This window comes from Zalophus californianus, chromosome 11 (assembly GCF_009762305.2).
Source record: "Zalophus californianus isolate mZalCal1 chromosome 11, mZalCal1.pri.v2, whole genome shotgun sequence".
Classification (NCBI taxonomy): Eukaryota; Metazoa; Chordata; class Mammalia; order Carnivora; family Otariidae; genus Zalophus; species Zalophus californianus.
Window position 1 is genome coordinate 24,458,690 of NC_045605.1, and position 22,892 is coordinate 24,481,581.

At 48.9% G+C, this 22,892-nt stretch overlaps 1 protein-coding gene across 6 annotated transcripts in view; it reads left to right on the forward strand.

Moving 5' to 3' along the window:
• Nucleotides 1-22,892, forward strand: part of FLI1 (Fli-1 proto-oncogene, ETS transcription factor) — a 120,895-nt gene that overhangs the window by 52,311 nt on the left and 45,692 nt on the right. For 4 of the 6 annotated variants that reach the window (XM_027579161.2, XM_027579159.2, XM_027579162.2 and 1 more), the window contains exon 2: nucleotides 16,309-16,520. The exons of 1 other annotated variant lie outside the window; for it this stretch is intronic. In XM_027579161.2, coding sequence (XP_027434962.1) covers nucleotides 16,390-16,520 — 131 coding nt within the window. In that variant the 5' untranslated portion in view covers nucleotides 16,309-16,389. Of the gene's footprint in view, nucleotides 1-13,899; nucleotides 14,030-16,308; nucleotides 16,521-22,892 lie in introns of those variants that run through there. One more of the 6 variants, XM_027579163.2, reaches the window with a different exon arrangement.

Here is a 22,892-nt window from a genome sequence, read left to right on the forward strand (position 1 = left end):
ACAATGGTATTTAAAGAGAACAGTTTCCTATCTATTCACTTTTCCTTTTAGAGCTTACCTTTGGTGCTTATAGAAGTAGTGGCCCATTGGGAGTGCTGGAATCAGGTCAGAGCAATCTTAGAACAACGTTGGATTGCCAAAGACCAAGACCCGGTAAATAATGGTCCATCTGGTCTCTCCTGGCCTGGCCTGGCACGGCCCTGCTGCACTTGACCCCCTCCTCTCCCCTACTTGCCCCAGTTAATTTGCTGTGTGCCTAGAGATTGCAATTTTTTTTTTCATATAAGCCTATATTAAAATTTAGGAGGATTGATCTCCTGGGAGAGAGAAGGGGAAACCTCTCTGAAACCACAGTGGGGTGATCCCTTTGAGTTAGAAGAGTGAATGTTTTAGAGCAAGTCTTTCTCAGTTAGACCAGATCTTTGACTGTTGACAGTTGGGACTTGGAGAGAGTTAATATTATACAGTCCTCCCTTCAGAGGGGTGAGGTCATGTGAAGCATCCTAATGGCCAGGCGGGGCCCCTACTTGGAATTAGGGTGGTGGGTCCTTGCTTAGATGGTGTCTGAACCAAGGCCTGGGAAGGAGGGAAGGATGGGGATAGGGTGACCAGAAAGGAAGGGAGGTGAAGAGGAGGGAGACATGTGCAGCCGCAAAGATCCTGTTTTCATGCAAATATTGTTGTTAACCTAGAGGGAAAGAGGGAAGGGCTACTGGGTAGAGGCATTTGGCTTGCCAGAGTCCCCAGGCTCTGCTAGTCAACTAGTCAACCGCTGCTCTCCTAAGGGCTGAAGCTCTGAGAAGCACCAGGGCTGTGTTACAGGGCCAGAAGCCCCAGTCTGTGAGCTCCAGTTGAATATACAATCAATGGCCCTTCTACTCAGACTTGGGCTCTGGGGCTGGAGAAGCAGAGTTTGCCCTCCAGCCCAGTAGGATGCCGGCGGGGGGTGGCAGGGGCACCTTACTGCAGGATCTGAACGCTGCTCTTCCAGATCACTGGAGACCTACGTACTGTTTTAGGACCATGCAGGGAGAACCACAGCATTTTACTAAATGGAGGGCAGTGGCCTTCCAAGTCCCTTGGGACCAGCCTTTGAAGGTGGTAGCTAGGAGTCTACGCCCCCTTCTCCCTGCTGTATGCTCTTCTGAGGATGCAACCAAATGTTTACCTGAGGTCCTAGCTGGCTATTTAAGACCAGGAAAGTCCCTGCAGTACTTGTGTTCATCATCAATGAAGTGTTAACGCCTTGCCCCTCAGCCACATTCCTGCTCAGTTCACTGCTCTCCTCTCCTCTGAAATCCCCCTGCCTTGACAGTTGGTTGTGCCATCTTTCTGTGCTTCACGTCCTGTCACCTTCTCATGAGGCAATGGCTCAGCTGCTTCCTTGCTCTCTGAGATGCTGCCTGGGGCGGTGGGGGGGGGTGTGTGTGCTGCAGAAGCCATTGGCCCACACCCTTTCACGCGCTATGGCAAATTAACAACGCACACACCTTACACTTCCCAGAGTTCTTTGGTGAGCCTTGTTCTTATTTACTGTAATCCTCACAACAGACCGGAATTCCTGCCGTCAAGAATTCAGAATCCACCCCCTCCTCCCTCTCTTAGCACACCTTCCACTCCAAGAGCACAGGCTGATTACACAGCAGATTGGGAGCTGCTACTTACCTGCCCAGAGTGACCTCTTATTCACAAAGTCATTTGCATACTTGTTAAATATTTAGTTCACTGCAGAAATAGAGTCAGACCGGGGGTGGAGGGAGGTTTCTACAAATCTCCCAATTCTATAGTAACAATAAGGCTGTTAATACAGCGAATGCCATTTTTCCATTGACATATTCCTGAGTTTTATGACAGTTCTTGGTACCTAGCACCTGTCCGGTAAATATTGGTTAAATGAATGAATGCATCCATGAATGAAAGAATGTTTTTTTTGGTGGCAAATATGTTCATGATCCCATAATGAGACAGGACATGTTAAGGGAATAGCCGAAGTGACTTTTGCATTTTTTGAGTAGCCCATAGTCTGGCCACCAAGTGTTAAGTGTCTAGAGCTTATGATGGTCACTGTATTCAACAACTAGGAACACGTGGCTATTTAAATTGAAATTAAATACAATTCAGTAAAATTTTAAAATTCCGTTCCTCAGCCACATTTCAAATGCTCAGTAGCCACACATGGCTAGTGCCTTCTCTACTGCACAGGGCAGATTTTAGAATATTCCCTATCATAGAAATTTCTATTAGACAGCGCTGGTCTAGAAGACCAATTTATGAGTTCAATGTCTTTCCACATAAAAGAAGAATATGTTTAGAGAAACATTTTGTTTCTTAATTCTGATTTTGTGGTCAGACTGAGGCTAAAGAACATGTTCTTATTCTTTTCCAGAATTCCTTAACACTTTCAAAAAGTCATTCAGGCTGTCAGACCTGAAACCTTCCTTGGGTCGGGATTAGAAGGAGAAAGGTGACCACAATGTTCCCCCAGGGACATCATGCTTCCACAGCTTCCCAAGAAGTGCAGGGTTGGGAAGGTTGACATCACTGATGTTGGCCTTCTCATGGAAATCACCAAGACCATAGTGAACGTGGGAGATCTCAACCATGCAGAAACCTAAGCGGAAGTGGCCGCATAAGAACTTGACAGCCTTTGACAATGGAGCCTGGAGTAAAGGGAACGAGAAGGAAAAAGTTGCTGATGAAGTTTTTGGACATCTCCTCAGGGCATCCCCACCTGGTGGGCTAGTTTCCCATTTCCCCTAAGTTTTGGAGCCGTCAAGATTTAAGCCCTACTGCCACCATGACACATGTCCCTGAGAGAGACAGACAGGCTCCTACTGGTCAAGGCCAATACCTTCAGAAGCTTCCAAGAGTAGAACACTAAGTACCCTTTATAGAGTAACTAAATCAGTCCCAAGTCCCCAGGAACTGTCAGTGGGCTTCAGCTGGGTTTTCTGTTCTAATAGCTTTACTGAGATTGACAAAGAAAATATCTCCATGTAATCCCACTGAGACGTTTTCATTGGAAGGCCATGGCAGGACTTGTTCACAAAATATCTGCTTTTCCTATAGATGGATGCCGAGAGACAGGAGGCCCAGTGCCAGACTGCCTAGGTTTGGCACTCAAGTCAAACAAGGATGAAGGCCAACCCAGTGGGCAACCGCTTTGAGGGTGGCTGCCAACCGAAAGACCAGCTGTGTACCGGAGATGGAGCGTGAGCTCCAAGAGGAGCGGATGCTTGGCTTTTTGTATAGACCAGGCTGTCCTCGGTTCCCCTTACCTCCTCCCTGGAAGGGAGAGCAAGGATGACAATCCACGGTCCCATGAAACTAAGATACGCTAAGATAGCCCAGCTCGCTCATCCATATAATGTGTCATTCAAACGGGAATAATTCTGAGAAAGAAGGGAGGTGTTATTTAACATTTTCTGGAACAGTAGGCCTAAACTGGGACTGTCGCAGGCAAATGGGGCTGTAGGATCAATCCACTAATAGATTTTATGATTGAAGCCCTGGAGAGGATCTGGCAGATCGTCTAGTTCGGTCCTTTGATGTTGCAAGTAAAGAAACAGGCCCAGAGAAATGAAGTGCTTTTCTTACGTTAGAATCTGTGACTCCTAGGAAGATGATTAAGTTCAGAGAGTGCTTACTATGTGACAGGCATGAGTTAGAATACAATTATTATCATCGCTGTTTTACCAAAAAAGAAACAATGGCACGGAGAGATTAAAGAACTTGCCTAAAGTCACAGAACTTACGAGTGGTAGATGTGGAACTCAGATCCTGTCATTCTGGCTCTGTAAGCAACATCTCCAAGAATCCAGCAGGGACACAGTGGAGACCCCTTGCCGTCCGTGAACGCACTCAGTCTCAAGTGGGTTCAGTCACTGTGCCCGTTTTCGGGATGAGGGAATGAAGGCACTCAGTCAGTGTTAATGATGTCTAGGGAAAATGGCAAAGAAAATCCATCCTCGAGGGATTTACAATCTGGTGGGAGAGACAGAAGGTGAACCTACGAAAACCTACCATATATGGCAAGAGTGAAAGAAAAAGAAAAGCAATGTGACAAAGCAGTCTAGAATAGAATGCTGACTGGGTGGTAGAGATAGAAAGTACTACCGATTTCAGCAGTGGAAGAGGTGACTGTGGTGGGCTGGAGGGGGCAAGGAAACTTCCTGAAGGTGGTGGCATTTGAGGTGTTCCAAAAGGTTCCCTTCACCCATCTCGGGCTCCACCTCCTCCAGGAGGCTGCCCCTGAGCCCCCCACTCACTGCCCTGTCTTCCCACCCCCAACACGAGTATTGATGTTTGCATCAGTCTTCTGCCCAAACTTGAACTCCTTAAGGGGAAGTGTGTGATTTTAGAGTCTCATTTATCTTTGTGACCCCTGTTGCCTAGCCGAATGCCTGACCCCTAGTTAGGTCCTCCATAAAAGTTTGGTGAGTAAATGAGATCTGATGAGACAGAGGGGATGTGGAAGGCAGGGCTGTGCAGGGACAGCTGGTTTGAGCAAAGGGAAAAGGAAGCTGGTTTTCACATAGGTATTTGCAGATGCCCAGAGAGCAGTCAAGAAATATATATCAAATAGGAGTCTAAAGGTTTGGAGTGCGGGGTCTTATATAACAAGAGGAGAATCAATTTAAAACAGAACATTGAAATGCAAGAGAAGGAGCAAGAGAAAGAGAAGGAATGGGAGCCGGACGCAGGAAGAGTGAAGAAGACAGAAGGGAAACGTGAGCAGAGGGCACCCGAGGAATGGAACAGTAGAATAACGTAAAGCACGGGAGCTGGGCAGAGACGGGGGTCAGGCCTCAGACGGCCCAGAGACGGACCTCCTTAGGCACCACCTCCTTCCATGACCTCCATCCTCAGGGACTGGCCGCACATCGCTGCCAACAATATGGTAACCAGATGCCATGGGACCACAACACAACGAAGCACCTTGGCTAGGATGGGTCATCCAGATGTGAAAGTTGGAAATACTGCTCACTCAGGTCTAGATGGGCATGAGGTCACCAGACGTGGCTCTTTGGGCGTGAGTCATGGAAAGGAGACAGCCATTAAGAACTGTGAAATGGATTCAGGGGACCATCTTTGCTCAGGGCCCTGTGAGGAGATGAAAGAAAATGGAGTCTCTCTTGCTACGCCTTGCTGCCCATCACGGTGAAGTGGCATTGGCCCTGGCTGGTACCAGCCATGGCTTGCGGACATTTCCCAACTTGGGCGCATGAGACCGGACACCCTGCTTCCTGAGGCTGGTTTTGCTTTCATCCCCCTGCCAGGGTGCTCCTGGGGTATAGCTGGAGGGAATAGAGCAAAGGGCCCCCTGCCGTGTGCATGTTTCCTCGTGGGCTTCCTGTCATTATGAGGGCCCCAGTTGCCACAGAAACTGTCACACAAGGAAATTATCAGATAAGATCACAGCTTCTAGGAATAGGACCTCAAGTGGCTGTTGAGAAGGAGCGGTCAGTGGCTTTGTGTTTAAACTGGACACTGGGTGTGGCTGTTTAAAAAGAAACTAGACAAGCCTGGGGTGCAAGGCTTAATCGAAATAGCCCACGGCCAAGAGTCAGAACGAGAAATCCAACTGGTGGTAAAAGGTGCTGGCCGCAGGGGGGCGGGGGGCGGGGGGACTCCATGTTTCTTATCAGCTCTGGGGCTTTGATCCATTAGAAGAGGTCACTGTGCCCCTACTGGGCGCTGGGAATTGAGCAAGCAACTGGGAGTGAAAAGAAAAAATAAGATGGATGGGGTGCTGCCAGCAGCCAAACTGGTTTTTGAGAAAAAGGATGAGAAAGTTCCCATGACCCCAGGAGTCAAAGAAACACCCAAGGGCACCCGCCACCTACACTTCCTCCTCTCCGCAGCACTGACAAACTTTGCAGAAAGTGCCATTCCACCCCTGCTGGACAACTGTCTGCCCCTGGGGAGAGCCCATCCTTTCAGAGCTGAACTGCCTCACTGCCCCCTTCCCTTTGTCACTCAGAGTCCCCTCTCATCACCACAGACCAGATTGAGATCCTCCTGGTCCAGGTACCAAGCCAGACCCATGAAGACAAGGCTCCAAAGGACAATTCATAGCACTCCCACTCTCAAGCAACAGGACCAGTCGAGAACATTTTCCCAGCTCCCAGGCTATTCGATCAGCCCCGTGTGGGGTGACATGCGGGCTCCGTGGGGAAACACTGCAGCCAGTCCCCTCGCAGGACACTTCTTCCAAGCTTTAAGCTCTCTGTGGTAGGGGCAGCGTGGCCGTTCATCATCATCAGAGAGCATTCCACATTTGGCACAAGATAGTTAAAATTTTCCAGGAACCAAGAGCGTAGCTAGTTTGCCCAAATTCACACAGCCGGTAAAGCTCTGCATTGACCCAGCCTGTAACCAGTGCCTTTTATTGGAACACATTTTTAAAATAGCACCCTACAGAGCGAGGAGAGAGACGAAGTGGTTTGTTTCTTCTGCCCTTCGCCTTTTGACCCCTTCCAAGGCAATCATGCTCAAGGATCCTCTTTGGGGGGAGAGAGACTGCTCCCAGACCAGGCTGGATCTTCACTTGTCCTCACTCGCCACCACCTCTGTCATCAGAAAACCCCCCTCCAGATCCGGGAAAACATGCAGATATGTCACCACCCCTATGCCGCGGGTACCAGGGTGCCAAACCCTTGTTTTAGAGCGGGGTCCTGGAGGACCTGATGTGCCAATCATTGACCCGTTAGGTGTCCCCGGGCAGAGAGGGGAAAGGAGTCACTGGTGTGGAAGTATTCCAGTATGTTTGATGACTGGAATAGCCAGCCCTGTGAAATCAGGCAGAATGCAGTCCCGATACAAGTGATGAGCAATGAAATACATACGTAAGGAATGACTTCTGCTGGTGTATCTGGGTGGCCTTCCAGGACTTCTGTCTTCCCTGTCTGCTTCTCCCCATGGCGTCTGGGGTCCCGCTTTGCTGGTTGACAGCTCATTCGTTCATTGCCCTATTGCACCAGCAAGGCCTTAGTTTCCCCCTTTTGGCCCATCTGAACACACAGGAGAACATGGGCTCCATTTCACAGAGGAGAGCGTCCAAGCTTCCTAACCTTGGTGAACCTCAGCTTCCCAACCCCCCCATTCGGTCCTATCCCTCCAATACCGTAGGCTCCACCTCAGGCCCCAGGTCAGCCCCTGTTATGGGAGAGGAGCTCGACCCCCTGGATGGTCAAAGGTAACAAACATACACAACAGATCTTTGCTGACCCCTTGGCTACCCCCACTGTCATTGAGAAAAAGGGGGTTGAAGAGCAGTCAGACCCATTGTAAAGAAACAGAAAGTAAAGCATACTATAACATGTTCCCGTCTTGGAGTTCATACTAACCTTCTCTCCCCTTCCTGTCAGTTTCCATATTCAGCATTTTTTTCTTTTCAGCAGTAAAATCATTCTCTGTGGGAGGAGAATTTAACTTTGATGTTTAGAGATGCCCTTTAAATGTGGTTATGGTCAAAATAGTGACTGTGAAAACTCAAAGTCAACAGGCAAAGGTAGATACCACGGGAGAGCTGGAGAAGTATCTAATGGGGACCGTGATTAACACAGGCCACAGCTCTGGATTCTGTTACAAGGCATGCCTTTATAGAACACAGAGATCCTCTTCTCTGAACTCATTTAGGCTCATTCCCTTAATTTATTAAACTCCATTAAATAAAGTACTTTCATCTGCAAAGGATTCTAATTCCATTTTCTGGGAACTTGGCTGGCTGCCTTTCCCTGGGTCACCCACTACAGAAGCCCCCTCCCCAGTAAGTGAAGATTTAAGTGGGGTTGGGGGGAAGGAGATGGAGAGAGGGGGAGGGAGGGGACAGAGTTCCATAAAATACCTTAGAAATCAGCGAAGCACTCTGAGTTTCCGTGGCAGCTTTGGCTCTGTGGCCCAACCTAGGATTATAGTCAGCGGGCTGGAAGGAGTTTGGGGGAAGAGTGTACGTTTTGCACTCAGGCTACAAGTTGGGCCATTCGCTAGCTGAGGCAATATGAACCTCTTTAAGCCTCAGTTTCCTTTTTAATAATATGAGGATCCTAACAAACCTCTTAAAAGGCTAAATGAGGTAACGATTGTAAAAGTCCCTCGTGAGCTTCAGAGTATCAGATAGTACTCGTTCTATTTATCCTTTCTAATTAAAAAAAAAATGTAGCCCTGGTTCACTTCTCATTTGTGTTTTCTTGTTGTGTAGGGTTACTTCCACTAGGTGGTTATCAGAGGAGTTAGGCTTGAAGGCTGAGACTGACTCTCCCTCACTGTGTGAACCCAGAGAGCTTGTGTTTGTGCCTCAGTTTCCCCATCTAGTGAGTCCTGGTGCTGATTCCTACAGCCAGTGCCAGTAACCATAGCGAAAAGGATATGCAGATGATCATGCTCTGCATCCTCTGAATCTGGGTTCTCTTGTTGCTGATTAAAGTGATAGGAAATGTTCCAGTTACTATGACTACGTAAGAAATTATACCAAAACTTAGCGGCATACAACAACTATGATGCTCGTGGGCATAACCTTCATCTGCAGGCTCATCACCCCCAAGTCTGGAGGTCTATGCTGGCTGGTGGCTGGTGGGCTGGTGGCCCTGGGTCCCTTTCCATGTGGGCCTCTCCATGCACATAGTTTCTCTGCTTGGGCCAGTTTGGGCTTCCTTACGGCATGGTGGCTGGTTTCCAAGGACTGGAGCCCCAAGAGAGACCAAGAAGCAGATGGAAGTCATAATGCCCTTTATCACCTCACCTTGGAAGTCCTGCACGTCACTTCTGCCACCTTCCGTTTGTTGAGGCAGTCATAAAATCCCGTCTGGGTTCAAGGGGAAGGGAAAGAGAGCCTGTATGCTGATGGGCAGTGGCAAAGATTGGAAATATTATCATGGCCCTTTTGGGAAAGGACAACTGGGCAGATATGAGTCCAGGCAGCTCCGGGACTTAACGCGTGCCGAGGGGCTGAGGCTTAATATTTGGTGACTGACTGATGTTTTCCATCTTCTTCCTTATCCAATTTGTCATATAGTTTGTCTTCTTTTCTCTTTGTCCACCTGCCTTCTGTGGGGCCAAAATAATGGGGAAGAAGTGGGCACGTGGCCGGCAATTAGGGAAGAGAGAGAAGCAAAATGCTTGAACTAACTAACAGCTTTAGATGTGACTATGATGTGGACCCCTGCCCCCCCACCCCGAGCTGGATGCTCCCACTGCTCCCATTGCTGTTGTCCAAAAGCAGAGAAGACAGAGCATTTTGCTTCTTAGAATCTTGTCTGAATTTTGTATGCTCTCTGGCTGGCAAGAAAAGGGACTTCATGTCATTATGCGAAGAATGTAATAAAAAACCAAAGCTGGTATGCTCCCTGCAGTGACCCAGAGATGAGCTTTCCAGAGGCCTGGTCTGGGAGTCAAGCGGCCTGCTGAGCAGGGCAGCAAGCAGCAGGGAACTTGGTGGGGTTGCTATTGACAGTCCTTTCACCCACCTCCAGAAAGCTCACGGCCCACAGAGACCTGTTCTTGAAGAGTTCAGGGCAAGAGAGAGGGAAAGGAAGGGGGAGGAAACAATATAGAATTCGTGCTTCTCGGGGCCCCATGTCTTGGTTCATTCCCTATGCGAGCGTAAAAACTCAACCTAACTGTAAGGATGAGCAAAGAAAAGGGTCTCCCCTCCATGGTGGCGCCTGTGACTTTCCTCCTCTGACTCTGGTTCATAAGTGTGGATTATATGTGTATTCTTCTGCGGACAGGACCATGGCAAGAAATTTCTTTCGTGTGTTCCTGGATAGAAGGGGGAGATGGTCCAGGCACCGTCTTAAACATTTTTTTTTTTTTTTTGCTACTCTGGGGGCTTTTCCATCTCTGTTTCAGCAAAGCTTTTTCAGAGATGTAAATGTTTGCTCATCATCAATATCAGCCAGGCCGTCATGTGACACTGCTCTGACCACATGCCCCTATCACTCAACTGACTTGCACACAGAGAACATTTGCCTTAATCTAAGGAAAACAAATTTGGGAAGACACGTCTGCTAGTATTTTTAAAAAAGGAAGAAAGAAAGAAAGAAATATATATATATATGTATATATACATATATATATATATGACAAATTCCAAAATGAAGAAAGGTTTTTTTATTAGTGAATTCACAGACATACACATGGCATTTTTCTGATGGTTATTGCACGTACGATGTATAAATGGCAATATGAGTAAATGCTGGCCACCTCTATTTTGATTAGCTCAGCAATAAATGGCTCTTCCTCTCCCTTGCATGGCTATTTAACAGAATGCTATCTGTGCCATCTAGAAGCCTCAATTCAGAAGCCAGAAAGAGAGGTTTCAGGCTGCAATGGAACAAGATCCATGGTTCGAAAAAGAAGAGTGGAAACATTAGCAAAGCAGACTCTGTTCTCAGAAACCCATGGAATTTGCATTTCAGAATCTAACTATTATCTCCAAACTTGCTAATTTTGAACCTTAAGCAACTTCCGTTGAAGTAACCCACACAGGGGAGAAGGAGATATATCTTTGGTTTTATCTGCATCCCCCTCCCCCGCACCCCCGCTCCATCTCACAACTCCAATACAAAGGTCCCAGTGCCATCTCTCAGCATTGGGGGTGCTTTTAAATTTGAGTATTTACTATACTCTAAGAACTTTAGACACTTGATTTGGGACATTCACTTATATTATCTCATTTTACCTTTATTCAAAATCTACCAGATGAGGTACTGTTATTATCCGCGTTCTATGGATAAGGACAGGAAGTTCAGAGAGTGTACATGAATCACAATCGGTGATGGGCTAATGAGCAATTGATGGAGCTCAGATTGGAATTAGTATTTCTCCAACTCCAAAGACTGGGCTCTAAGTTACAATGAACTCAAGAGTTGTCCTCAAAGCGTGCACAGTCTCCCTGGGACGTGACCAGGCAGCAGACTTGAATTTGAATCCCAGATCACACTCACTTGCTGTGTGACCTGAGTGAGTTCTTTCACTTCCCTGAATAGCCATTTTCCTATCTGAAAAAAATGGAGGTAATAATATATCATGCATCCCTCATAGAATTGCCAAAAGGATTAAATTGGACTACTCATATAAACAGTGTCTCGCATTTACTAAATGCTATGATAATTATCTGCTATGACCTCTTTTCAATAATGAGACCACGGGATATATTATAAGTGATGTGTTAAAGGCACCTGAACCAAATTGGGTAAGGAGTGCCCCATACCAAGATAAGTGCCCCGTTGGCCATATACCTCTGCTGGTTGCCTGGACCAGCAGGGGATCATGGGAAGGAAGGTTGACACAGTTTGGTCAGCATTTCTATGGGCAAATAGGGCCAACCACTTAGCTCAGAACTCCAGCTGCCACTCCAGGTAGCTGACCTTGCCTGAGCTTTCTGGCAGATGGGTCAAGTGGGGTACAGATGTGCTTGGAGTCAAGGGACCATGTGCCTCCCTCTGGGCCTAGGAACTCATTGGTTGAGGGACCAGAGCATCCTGAATTATAGGCCTTGCCTCCCAGCAATCAGCAGAGCAAAGGAAAGATGCTTCTTAGAACCCAATTACTAAGCCAATCCAGGGCTTGCTTTCTTAGTGATGATTCTGAGGCCAAAGGATTAACCTTAGAACTGAGGGCCACATGGGGTTGGGGAGCCAATACCTTCTGTCTTTTTCACTTTGAAGTCAATTTTTATGTCGCATGTTCTAAAGCAACCTGGATCTTAAGTCTTTAAAAGAATAACTTGTCTTCTCTGTCATGTCCAAAGTCAGTAGAAAAAGTGAAGTCGTTACAAACTGAAGGAACTTAGTCACTCTGAGAATGGTTGGTGAATTTCATGCTGAAGGTCTTTCTAAATTCAGTCTCTCATCCCAAAATTAACTTCTTATCAACAAGTCGTCAGCGAAAAGTTCTTGAAAACCAACAAGTCCTTCCTGTAAAGAGTTTTCAGTACAAGTAAGATTTTCATGTTTAAACTTTTAGAAGTTTTAAGAGTTTAAGTAAAAGCAAACAGCTTTATAAGACATAAAATAGTAAGAGCTGCACATGTGTAAAAGCTATAAGTATGTGATCGAAACGTCGACCAGCTCAATAGCTTCTCACATGATAAAAGCAGTACCTTGGTGCCTACACCCATATCTGTTACCCACCCTTCCAGTGGCCCCCATGAGTCCCCAGCAGTAACATGATGCTCTCACACAAGTCTGTCAGCCACAGATACTCAGCGCTGTGTTCCCCGTTTGCCTTTTCCTCTAGGCCTGTCCCCCCTCACTGTGCCCACTGCCACCAAAGCTATTTAGAGAAGGCTCCCCATCTTCAAGACAGAAGCATACTTGCCTGGGGTGTGGTCTTGGGATGCTCCTATAGCTCTCAGCCTTGAATGGCAAGAGGGGTGTTATTTCCTTTCAGAGATGGTGAGAATGTTCTCCTCCCCAACTTTAAGTTTTCACCAGGGTCTTCAATCAGCTTGTTTGGCTGCCCAGATCTATTATTCCCACCTAGGGGCTCTCATCTCTGGCATCCTGCTCTTATTAAGTTTCTTAATTCAGTCCAGCAAGCTAAACACAGAGTCATTCCCCTTCATCTTCTCTCTCTTCCCAGCCTCCCTCAACCACAAATTCTTTTCTCCATATTGTTATAAGAAAAAAAAAATAAAGCCCTTTTCTATCAATGACTGGAAATAGAAAAGAGAGAAAATGTGTGTGTGTGTGTGTATGTGTGTGTGTGTGTGTGTGTGTGTGCGTGCACACACCTACCTGAGCAGTATTCTCACTGGGCTTTTTTTTTTAAGATTTTATTTATTTATTTGAGAGAGAGAGTGAGCATGAGCAAGGGGGAGGGAGGAAGAGGGAGAAGCAGACTGCCCGCTGAATAGGGTGTCCAATTCGGGGCTCGATCCCAGGACCCCGGGATCGTGACCTGAGCAAAGGCAGATGCTTAACCAACTGAGCCACCCAGCCGCCCCTTCTCACTGGGCTTTTAAAAGCTCAAATGAGTCAGAAGGAATTATCAGGGAGGGTTTCATGGGGTGACAAAGATCTCATTTACCTTAGAAAATGGGAAGCATCAGACGTGCGTGCAGGTGGAAAGGACAAAGAAAGGGTGCCCACAACACAGGGGCTGACAAAGCGTACGTGAGCAGGGCCCGCTGAGGGGAACAGTGGAGACAGTTAGCTTCGGGCAGGAATTGTGGCAGTTGGGGGGTCGTGACACCTAAGCGGGGCTGCTGGGGTAAAACTGAGTTGTGGGAACACAAGCAGATGAGAGTAGATTGCTGCAGCCGACATCGAGAGAGCTCTCGAGGCAGTTGAGCCAGGGTTATGGCAGGATGTATTTACAACTTTCAAGGGAGCTCCACCCGACCAGGGGATGTGCATGGTGGGCTGCATGAGGGCAGAGTGTGCAAGCGTGTTGTCAGAGAGGAAAGAGTCTGACAGAGAAAGGCAAGGAAGCACCCATGCCTGGACTGCTGGACGAAGACTAGTTGGCAGGAGGAACCAGTGACGTGCCGGAGGAAATCAGGGATCTCTCCTCCTTGATGTTGCCACTTGGCTAAAGTTTCCTTTGATTGTGAACTACATTCCAAAATGAGTTCAAACAGGTTTTGTGCCCTTTACACCCCTACCCTTTGTCCTGTAAGCTCTTCATTCCCATTTCCCTAAGAAGCCTCTCCGTGGTCTGCCACCAGCACCCCTGCTTTGTCTCATCTGTTTTCTGTTGCTGTGAACCTTGGTTTTGCCACCTGTTTGGTCCCCTTGGACTTGAAACCCTGCCTTCTCTTGTTTCCTGGCCCACTCTCTTTGGGGATAATGAGGGGAGGGATCTTTCCTGCTTCCCCGGAGCATCATTATCCCCAGTCCTGCCTCTTTCCTTCCATTATTCCACCATCTTTTCTCCTAACCTAGAGGAAGGGAGATAAGAAATTCTTTAATTGGAAACTCCAAGATTTGTGCATGATTGACCAAGCATAAAGGCCCTCTCCATAGTTGAAGACGATACCCGATTCCTTACACGTACATCGTCTCTTTTTGTAGCCGAACTGGTGAGTGTTCCCCTTTATCACCAAAAGTGCACTTATAGGTCCTAGGGGGTAATGCATCTCTGCTCCTAGTGTAGAACCCCCAGAATTTCAGGGACTCAAGCTCAACTCTCTGGACGGTTACAATGTCACGTTTTTCAACTTGGAATTGTAACACCGAGGGCCTGGATGGCAACTCAAAACTGATTTGGGATATGGAGCCAGGTCTGCTCCCTAACTGACATGGAGAATGGGTCTAATAACCAAAAGACAGTGGTTCCAGGAAGCCCAGCTTTCCTCTGAGCATAAACAAGGGCACTAGGTGGAAAATGAAGAAGGATCCCAGCATATTTTAGGTCGGGATCAAGGGATACCCACTTGGCTGGGGCATGTGAGCCTTTCAATATTGTGCAGGCAGCTCAGCTTGGAAATTGCCATCTCTGGCCATATCTATACGATCCAAAGCCTTCTGGGGCAGGAGCAGACTTCCTGGAGTAGGTTCCAGTAATTCTTCCCTGATCTCAGCCGGAAGCAGCCACAGAAGAACCTTTTTCTTTGAAATCTGGCTGTCCTCCTGCCAGGGTTGCGAATGGGCCTGGGAGAAACAGCAATGGTTAGCTGGTGGAGCAAATTGTAATTTTACAGATATTGGGAGGGCTTAAGTAAAGGTGGTGTATTCAGGCCACCATAACAAAGTACCACAGACTGGGTGGCTTAAGCAACAGAAATTTATTTACTCACAGTTCTGGAGGCTGGAAGTCCAAGGTCAGGGTGCTGGTGGGCTCTGAGGGCTCTTCTCCTTGGCTGCAGATGGCTTGCTGCCTCTCCCATCTTATGTGTCCAGATATCCTCTTCTTATAAGGACACCAGTCAGATTGGATCAGGGCCCACCCGAGGAGCCTCATATCAACTGAATCACCTCTTTAAAGGCCCTTTCTCCAAATACATCAGATTCTGAGGAATTGGAATTAGGGCTTTAACGTGTGAATTTAAGGGAACAATTCAGCCCCTAACAAGTAGCCTAAGAGAACCTGTCCTCGAGCACTAGGAATCATCATAGCTGACATTTATCAGGCGGCAGTAGGTGCCAGAGACTGTTCTAAGCATTTCCATACAGTATTCCATCTCATCTTCACAATGATAGATTGTATAATTATAGATTACATAGATTATAAATTGATTCTGGGTTATAGATTGCTCCCTTCTTTTCTGAAAAGCAGACAACTTACTTTGGTGTGATTATGTGATATAGGGAACATCATACCCCAGTCTGTGATCCGGGGCCTCTGTGATTTGATGGGGGTTAGAATAGTGGGAGCATCTTATTATGGTGCTTTGGCGGGGAGGAGATCTCTGCCAGGTGCAAGGCTTCCTTTCTTCCATCCAGATCTCTCCACAAGCCAGACTTGCACCAGGGGATGGGACAGTATGAGTGGGCAGACTGAGGGTCTTACGTAGGGACTCCCCCATCCACAGAGCTGACATTCTGCCCTTGTTTCTAGGCAAGCTGAATCATCAGAATTTAGACAGGAAGCTCTCATCTTCAGGAGTCAGGCAAGAGAGCATGACAGAGCAAGGTCCCCAGGAGGCAGGCAGCCTCCCAACTGAGTCACAGCCGTGTAAGATGCACCAGCACATCCTGGAGAACCCGTATGAAAACTGCTGGGCATTTCTTCAAGCTAGACACCTGTACCAAGATTTTTCTCATTTAGCCCACCTATCAGCTCTGAAAAGGCTATTCTTATTCCTGTTTACAGATAAGGAAACTGAAATTAGAGGCAACCACAGCTCTGGGCCCCACCCTTCCCTTGTGTGACCCTGAGCTGGATGTTTAACCTCTCTGGGTGGGTCTCACTGGCCTCACGTATAAAATAAATGCTCATTTTCATATCCCCTTCCAGCGTGACAGCTCCGCCCGGCTAGTCAGGGGCGTTTCTGCTGAGGCCTGAAAGAGCCCAGCGCTCAAGCTCCATCAGAACGCTGCACATGCGCCCTGGGTAACCACTCCTCATGGTCTCCTGTTCCCCATGCTCTGCTCTACAGACCCAATAGGGAACATGCTCCGTCAGCTTCCCCATCCCCACCCCACTGTCCCAAATCCCTCCTCACCCAGGGTAACCTGCAAAAAACCCATTGAGTTTGCATAAGGGTAAACTTGCCTCCCAGAGTGTGAGTCGATCAACAATCTGGACCGCCCCCTGGGGTAGCCCTGGGCCACCCTGCCAGCTCAGAAGGAGAGTAGGTGAAGAGTGACACGGGATGAACTGACACTGGGCTTTCGGTCTCCTTCTCTGACCCTCCAGGAGGCTCTGTCAGTGGTGAGCGACGACCAGTCCCTCTTCGACTCTGCCTACGGAGCGGCGGCCCATCTCCCCAAGGCCGACATGACCGCCTCAGGGAGCCCTGACTATGGCCAGCCCCACAAAATCAACCCCCTCCCACCGCAGCAAGAGTGGATTAATCAGCCGGTGAGGGTCAATGTCAAGCGGGAGTATGACCACATGAATGGATCCAGGTAAGCCCGCCAGGCCTGCACTGCTCTAGGGGTAGGCACAGCCGGCTGCCAGGTGCAGGGCTGGTGGAGGCTTGAGGCACGCTCCCCAGGGGTCTGAGTTGAGCAGATCTGACCTAAGCAGCTTCTGGCGCTTAGGGTGCCTGCAGCAGGTGGGGCTCTGGTGCTGGGCCGGGGAGCCCGAGTCAGTCACTAGAGAGCTGAGACAAAAGAGGGCGAGACAACGGAGGGCTGTGGGTGGAGCAGGGCGAGGAAGCCCACCTAGCCCTCTGAGCCTTGGTACAGCCCTCAAAGGCCAGGTCAGAGTCAGGCTCATGACCCAGTGCAGACACTCTCTTGTGTCAGGCCCAGGTGGAGTCCCTCTTGAGGATAACTCAGTGAGAACATACTGTCCCTTGTCCTGTCGAAGATATTTGACCTCTCTGGGTGGGTCTCAGAGATGACCAAAACATTCTTGCAGTAAAAGTCCAGAAGTGATGATAAAGGTGAGTGCATCCGGCGCTCACTGTGCCAGGGAGGACACATCACACTTGGGAGGTGTATTAGATAGAACTTGGTGGTGCCCAGGGCGGGAAGACTTCCCTTGTGGAAATGCAGGGAGGAGAGCCCAGGGAGAGAAGATTCAAAGGAGCAAGGAAGGGCACACCTAGGGGACGGGTAGCCCAAGTTTCATTCCCGGCTCTGCCCTTGGACGAGCTACCTAGCTGTCTGAGCACCAGCTTCCTCCTTTCGGAACCGGGACAGCAGAATGTGCTTCTTCATAGGCTTGTGTAGATGGTTAACTGTGATGCTGTGGAGGAAGGACCCAGGACAGTGCCTAGGACTCAGAAGGTGCTCGATAGTGATAACAATCATCCTGAGCAAAGGTTTAAAAGAGAGAAAACATTAGTCTCATTCATGAACTATCAGGCCAGCCAATGGGCCTTACGGCACAAGGAGAAAAAAATGAAAATTAAGGGAGGGCCCTGAATGGCACACTAAGAAAATGCAGAATTTATTACATATGCGGATACCGACTTTGTAGACTTGACATGTAACATCTTCAGAGCTTGATTTCCAGAGCTGACAATCACTGTATACAGAGCGTGGGGAAGGAAGGGAGCGTCAGAAAGATAAGAAGTTAGTGAAATATCCCGGTAAGAAATGATCCCGTTCTGAATTCGAGCGATGGTAATGGTTGGGGAAATCAAAAGGGGTAGCTACAGGAAGGGCAAATCAAAGGGATAATGAGCGGGGCTGAGGTGGACACATATTGAAGCCTATTTTGGGAGACAGAGGGTATATGAGAGGAAAGAATTAAAAAATGGCTGGAGTTTCCCTGTTTTTAGCAAGGACGGTGCCGTTAGGCATGGGAGGTAGGAAAGGAAATGCTTTGAGAAGAGATGTCAATGTTCCCTCTGAGATTCCTGTGAGCTATCAGTAGAACATCCAGATAAAAATGTCTGCTAGGCGTTGGAAACTAAGGCTGAGGTAATATTTAGGGGCTGGAACACAGGTTTGGGCATCATCTCTAAAGAATTGTCACTAAGAGGGGATGAGGTCACTCAGGAAACAAGGCTAGAGAAGGAGAGAGAAGGGGGCGAGCGTGCAGCTGGGAAAGAGACCTCCCCCAGACAACCGCCGGTCTCAGACCTGCCTGTGGGAACACCCAGCCCTACACTTTTCAGTCCCACTAACCAGAACCAGCCACTGGGATCCCAACCCCCATCCCAGAGTCTAGCATTTTAGGAAGGCTCAGAGGTTCTAAACCAGGAGCCCCTCACAAGAGCATCTCTCCACATAGATAATAAAGATAATGAGCTCCTCACTGTGTCAGGGGTGGGTATAGTTTGTTAAATACTTTTTCCATATTATCTTATCATTTGCTCCCCACCATGAGGCTAGGAGATAAATGTTGCAATTACATTTTGACATTTAAAGGCAGATTGGGCTTTGGGGAGGCGGGGTGGGGGGGTTGATGCCTTGTTCAAGGATTTAGAGGAGGCAAAACTGGCACCAGAGCCAGGCCTTCTGATTCCTGGCCTGTGAGGCTCCTTCTGCCCCCTCCCTCTCTGCCTGTACATTGTGCTTTTGGGGTTCATGGTCCAGTTTCTGACAACCCGCAACCTGGCAGTACCTCCCAAACTGGCCCAACCACTGGATGGACCTTCCTGATGCTTATTGAAAATCCAGATTCCACGCTTGGAACGTCTTTGGTCTGTTGTAGTCTGAATCCCAACCACTCTTGTAGCCTCACCCCGACCCAGACCAGTAGCATCTGTCCTGCTAGGCCACCCCAGTAGCACCCTGTTTGCCCCACTTCTGCTTGCCTTCCTGAAGTCTGTTCTTCAGACAGTGGCTAGAGTCAACCTTTCAGAATATTTAACTCTCTTGTGACAAAATCCGCAGTCTTCCACATGCCCCGTCCCCCCATCCATATGAAACCCCTTTTATCTCTCCTATCTCACTCTTTCCTTCGGCATCAGCCACACAAGACTCTGGATGCCAAGCACACTCCTGCCTCAGAGTCTCGTGCCTGTGTTCCTTCTTTCTGGAACATTCCTACTCCATCGAGTCCTATGACTCTCTCTCTTACTTGTTTCAGCTCTCTGCCTGAATATCACCTTCTCAGAGGCCTTCCCTGACCACCGGATCTGAAACAGCACCCAGCCCTCTTTACCTTGCTTAGATTCTTCTTAGTTCTTCCTGGCTCTTCTCACAGCCTTCACTAAAATGCGGGCAGGGCCTTGTTCTGTCTACTGAGCGATGCCTGGCACACAATAGGTGCTCAGTAAGTAGTTGTGAAATTAACAAGTGAAGGGATGCATGGCTAAGCAGACTCAAAGGTGAAGCTGCTTATTCAAAACCATATAGGTCATCAGTGTATAAGCCAGGACAGCCAAGGTCTGCGGACATTGCCTCAGCTAGAGCCTGCGTTTGTGCTCAGGGGAGGCTGCGTTTATGAGCTGACTGCTGTCTCCCCTGCAACATACTAATCCTGGGCAAAGAGGGTCCCCCAAGGAAATCAGTCAGAACCCACTTGCCAGCCATCCCTGGCTGCCATCACACCAGAGGCCAGCTGGAGGAGAGCTGTGTGATCACCCCCAAAGAGCAGACGTGGTATTTATGGTCCAGTTTCTGACAACCCCCAACCTGGCAGTGGCTCTGGTGGCACAGAGCAGCCCCTGCTTTTGATTGGCCAGTCCTGCCCCAGACCATCCGCAGGTGACAGAGTAGGCGCAGAAGGACCGATGTAGTCTCACCCTGGGGAAACAAAAAAGATCCAGTGGACTCTCAGAGCCATTGCCAGCACCCCATAAATACTCTCCAAGAGCTCACATGGAAGCTGGCCTGGTGGGCAGCAGGGAACAAGGGTTTTCAGAAAAATGTCTTTGCTGAGGGTGGAACTATGTCAGATTCTACTATTTGATCACACAAAAAGAAAGGACACAATGAAAAAGATGCCAGGCAATTTAAATCTCTCATCATCGACACAGTGTTTCCCCGATCCCCTGAGTATTATTCAAATGACCCCTTTAATACCAAGAATTCCTAACTTCAGATGAGAAAACCAAAGCAGCGTATCTATCCCATTTGGGGTCTTTCAGCTCATGGACTAGATTTGTGGCATCCAATGCAGGAGCCGCCAGACACACACATTACATTTGAGCACTTGAAATCCAAAACCGACATGTGCTCAAAATGCAAAATGTGCACCAGACTTCCAAGAGTATGGGGGAGAAAAGTAAAGTAGCTCATTAATTATTTTTATATTGATTATGTTGAAATGATCATTTCTTTTGGCTGAATGATAATTTCTTTTGGATCATCTTCTTTGGGCTGTCGTGAGTTAATATCTTAATATATTTTAAAGTTCGTTTCACCTGGTTTTTTCATTTTAAAAATGTGGCTACTAAAAAGTTGAAAATTATATATGTGGCTCACATTGTACCACGGGATAGCGCTGGACCAGAATGCTTTGGACCATCCCCCTTGGGTTTCTGAGTTACTTCATGCTTCCTGGAGACTCCGTAGATATTGTGTCTCTGGAGGAGGTATTCTCTGTGCCTAAAGCTACAATGCCCCTCTTGCTTTTTATCCCACTATTAAGTCATTTGGACCAGGGGCATGGGGTCACGTCGAGAGACTGAGGTCTGGGGAGCTCAGGGAAAGCCTAGCTGGCCCATGTTGTGGGAGGTTAGCTCTTTCTCCATATCTTCCTGTCTTGGTTGAATCTGTTAGGATGAGTTGTTCTTGGAACAGCAAGGCCCGCAGCTTCTGTGATGTATGTAAACTTCAGCAACTTGACCCCGGGCTGTGGTCTGCAAATAACTCTTAGCTGCATCCTGCCTCAACCTTGGGGATCGGGGGGAAAAACATCCCATGAGGGAAAGAGTATTATTTTATGGAGGGGAGGGGAATGCAAAGACCTGCTTGCCTTGTGTTCCTGGCATGCGGGACCTGAGTCGGCGTTAGTCTACCCCGACACCCCCAGCACTGGCCAGTGGGCTCTGGATGCTCCTAGGAGACACATGGAGACTTCACATTCCATCTACAGGAAGATCAACCTCGCACACGCTGTAACTTCTGCCCCTAAGACTGCTGAGCTGCTTTCTCAGGTGCTTCCTTTGGTTCTGAACCTTGCAGTATGCAGCATGTCCCATAAGCTGGGCGGGAAGCTGTCCTCGGGCTTCTGGAGAAGCTATGAGCACCTACTATGTATGGAGGTGAAAACAGCTATGGGGTTAGGGCGAAGGGCTAGATTATGGGTGCCTTTCTTTCCTTTCCTTGAAATTTGCTTCTCACTTATTGAGTATTCCTTTTTAAAAACAACAAGGCACACATCTAGGCATGGCTCCTACAGAAATCCTAAAGACAACATGGATCGCTCAATAGTGCATAGTGTGCACACCGCATAGAAAACACACATGATAGGTCCTAAGGCGACTGTTTGGCTTGGGTGGCCTCTGGGACCTTGCATGAGCTATGTGACTACAGAGAATCCACTGGCCACGAGCCTGGGCTGCACACTTGTGGCTCGGGGTGGTGCCCTCTGAGTTGCTCGGGGCTGAGTGGGAAGGTAGAGAAGACGTCTGTTACAGGCTAAAGGGGTCATCTTCCGGAGGAGTCTTTGAAATCTTCTCTCACCCAAATACCCAAGCATTCTCACCTTGTTTTAAGTTGCTTAACACGTTGCAAGGCACCCTTGGCAAATCACTGGCAGGGTTTTTAAAGCAGCGTTCACTGACCATACAAAGATAGAAGGCAAAGAATAAAGAGCTCCTGTCCCATGGTGAAACTAAAGGAGAAGGTTGCAGGGTCCATGTCACCTTTGCTGGGGCCTCTCCTGCCATGGCTTTTCTGTTGCCGAGATGGAGATGCTCTGAGTCCCACGCTTGGAGCGGGCACGGCCTCCCTGCTCTATTGTGGCCGCCCCAGGCCCTCTTGTCTCCTGTCCCAGGGCTCTCAGCTGCCTGTGGGCCCCAACCTCATGCTAGCTGTAAGTGCAGGTCTCAATACAAATTAGCAGGAGTGCGGGTAAGCTGAATGGCAGAACCTCTTCCCCTCCGTCCGTGCTCCCCCTCGCCCCCCCTCTTGTTTTCATTGGGCCTCTTCACAGGGCCAGCTGCCTCATTAAAGAGCAGCCTTTAGGCTGTGCTTCACCTGTACCCACCCTTAGCATAGCTGTCAAGCCCCAGGGCTGCACGTCAGGCGTTTGCTGTCTGCTGGAGGCACAGCGCCCAAGAGCTTGCCAAGAAGGGAGGGCGGCAGGCCGGCGGTAAAGGTACGGCTTTCCTTCCTTTTCTCCCTGCGCAGTCAGGGGAGGGCCAGCCTGGGCAAGTGTGATGGTCCAGGGTGGTGCCAGGCTTCTCTGAGGGCACCCCTGGCGGAGGGGACTGGGAGCGAGGACAGGGCCTTATTCCAGAGGAGGAGCACCCAAGAGTGGGCGTCCGGACGCATCACCTTGCACAGCTGGGGAGTAGGAGCTGTGCTGGGGTGCTGGAGGAAGGAGACAAGAGGAAGCAGAAAGATGAGAACTTCTGTGGGATAGGAAATGAGGAGGTTCCCACTCCCGTACAGCCCCCAGGGCTCACCCCAGCAAGAGAACCCTGGTCCCGACGGTGGTTCTGATGTCCTCCTCCGGGACCCCGCCGATCCCGTGACCTGGGCGCCCACCTCCCCCCGGCAGGTGCCCATCCCACCTTGGTGCTCATGGCTCCTCTTCTTACCCCGTCCCAGACCAGGTGGCTTTTACCAAATGTTTCCTCTTTTCAAACTTATTTCTCTCTCTTCCTGGCACCAAGGCCTGACCCCGTCCTGGGGCCCACAGGCAGCTGAGAGCCCTGGGACAGGAGACAAGGGGGCCTGGGGCGGCCACAATAGAGCAGGGAGGCC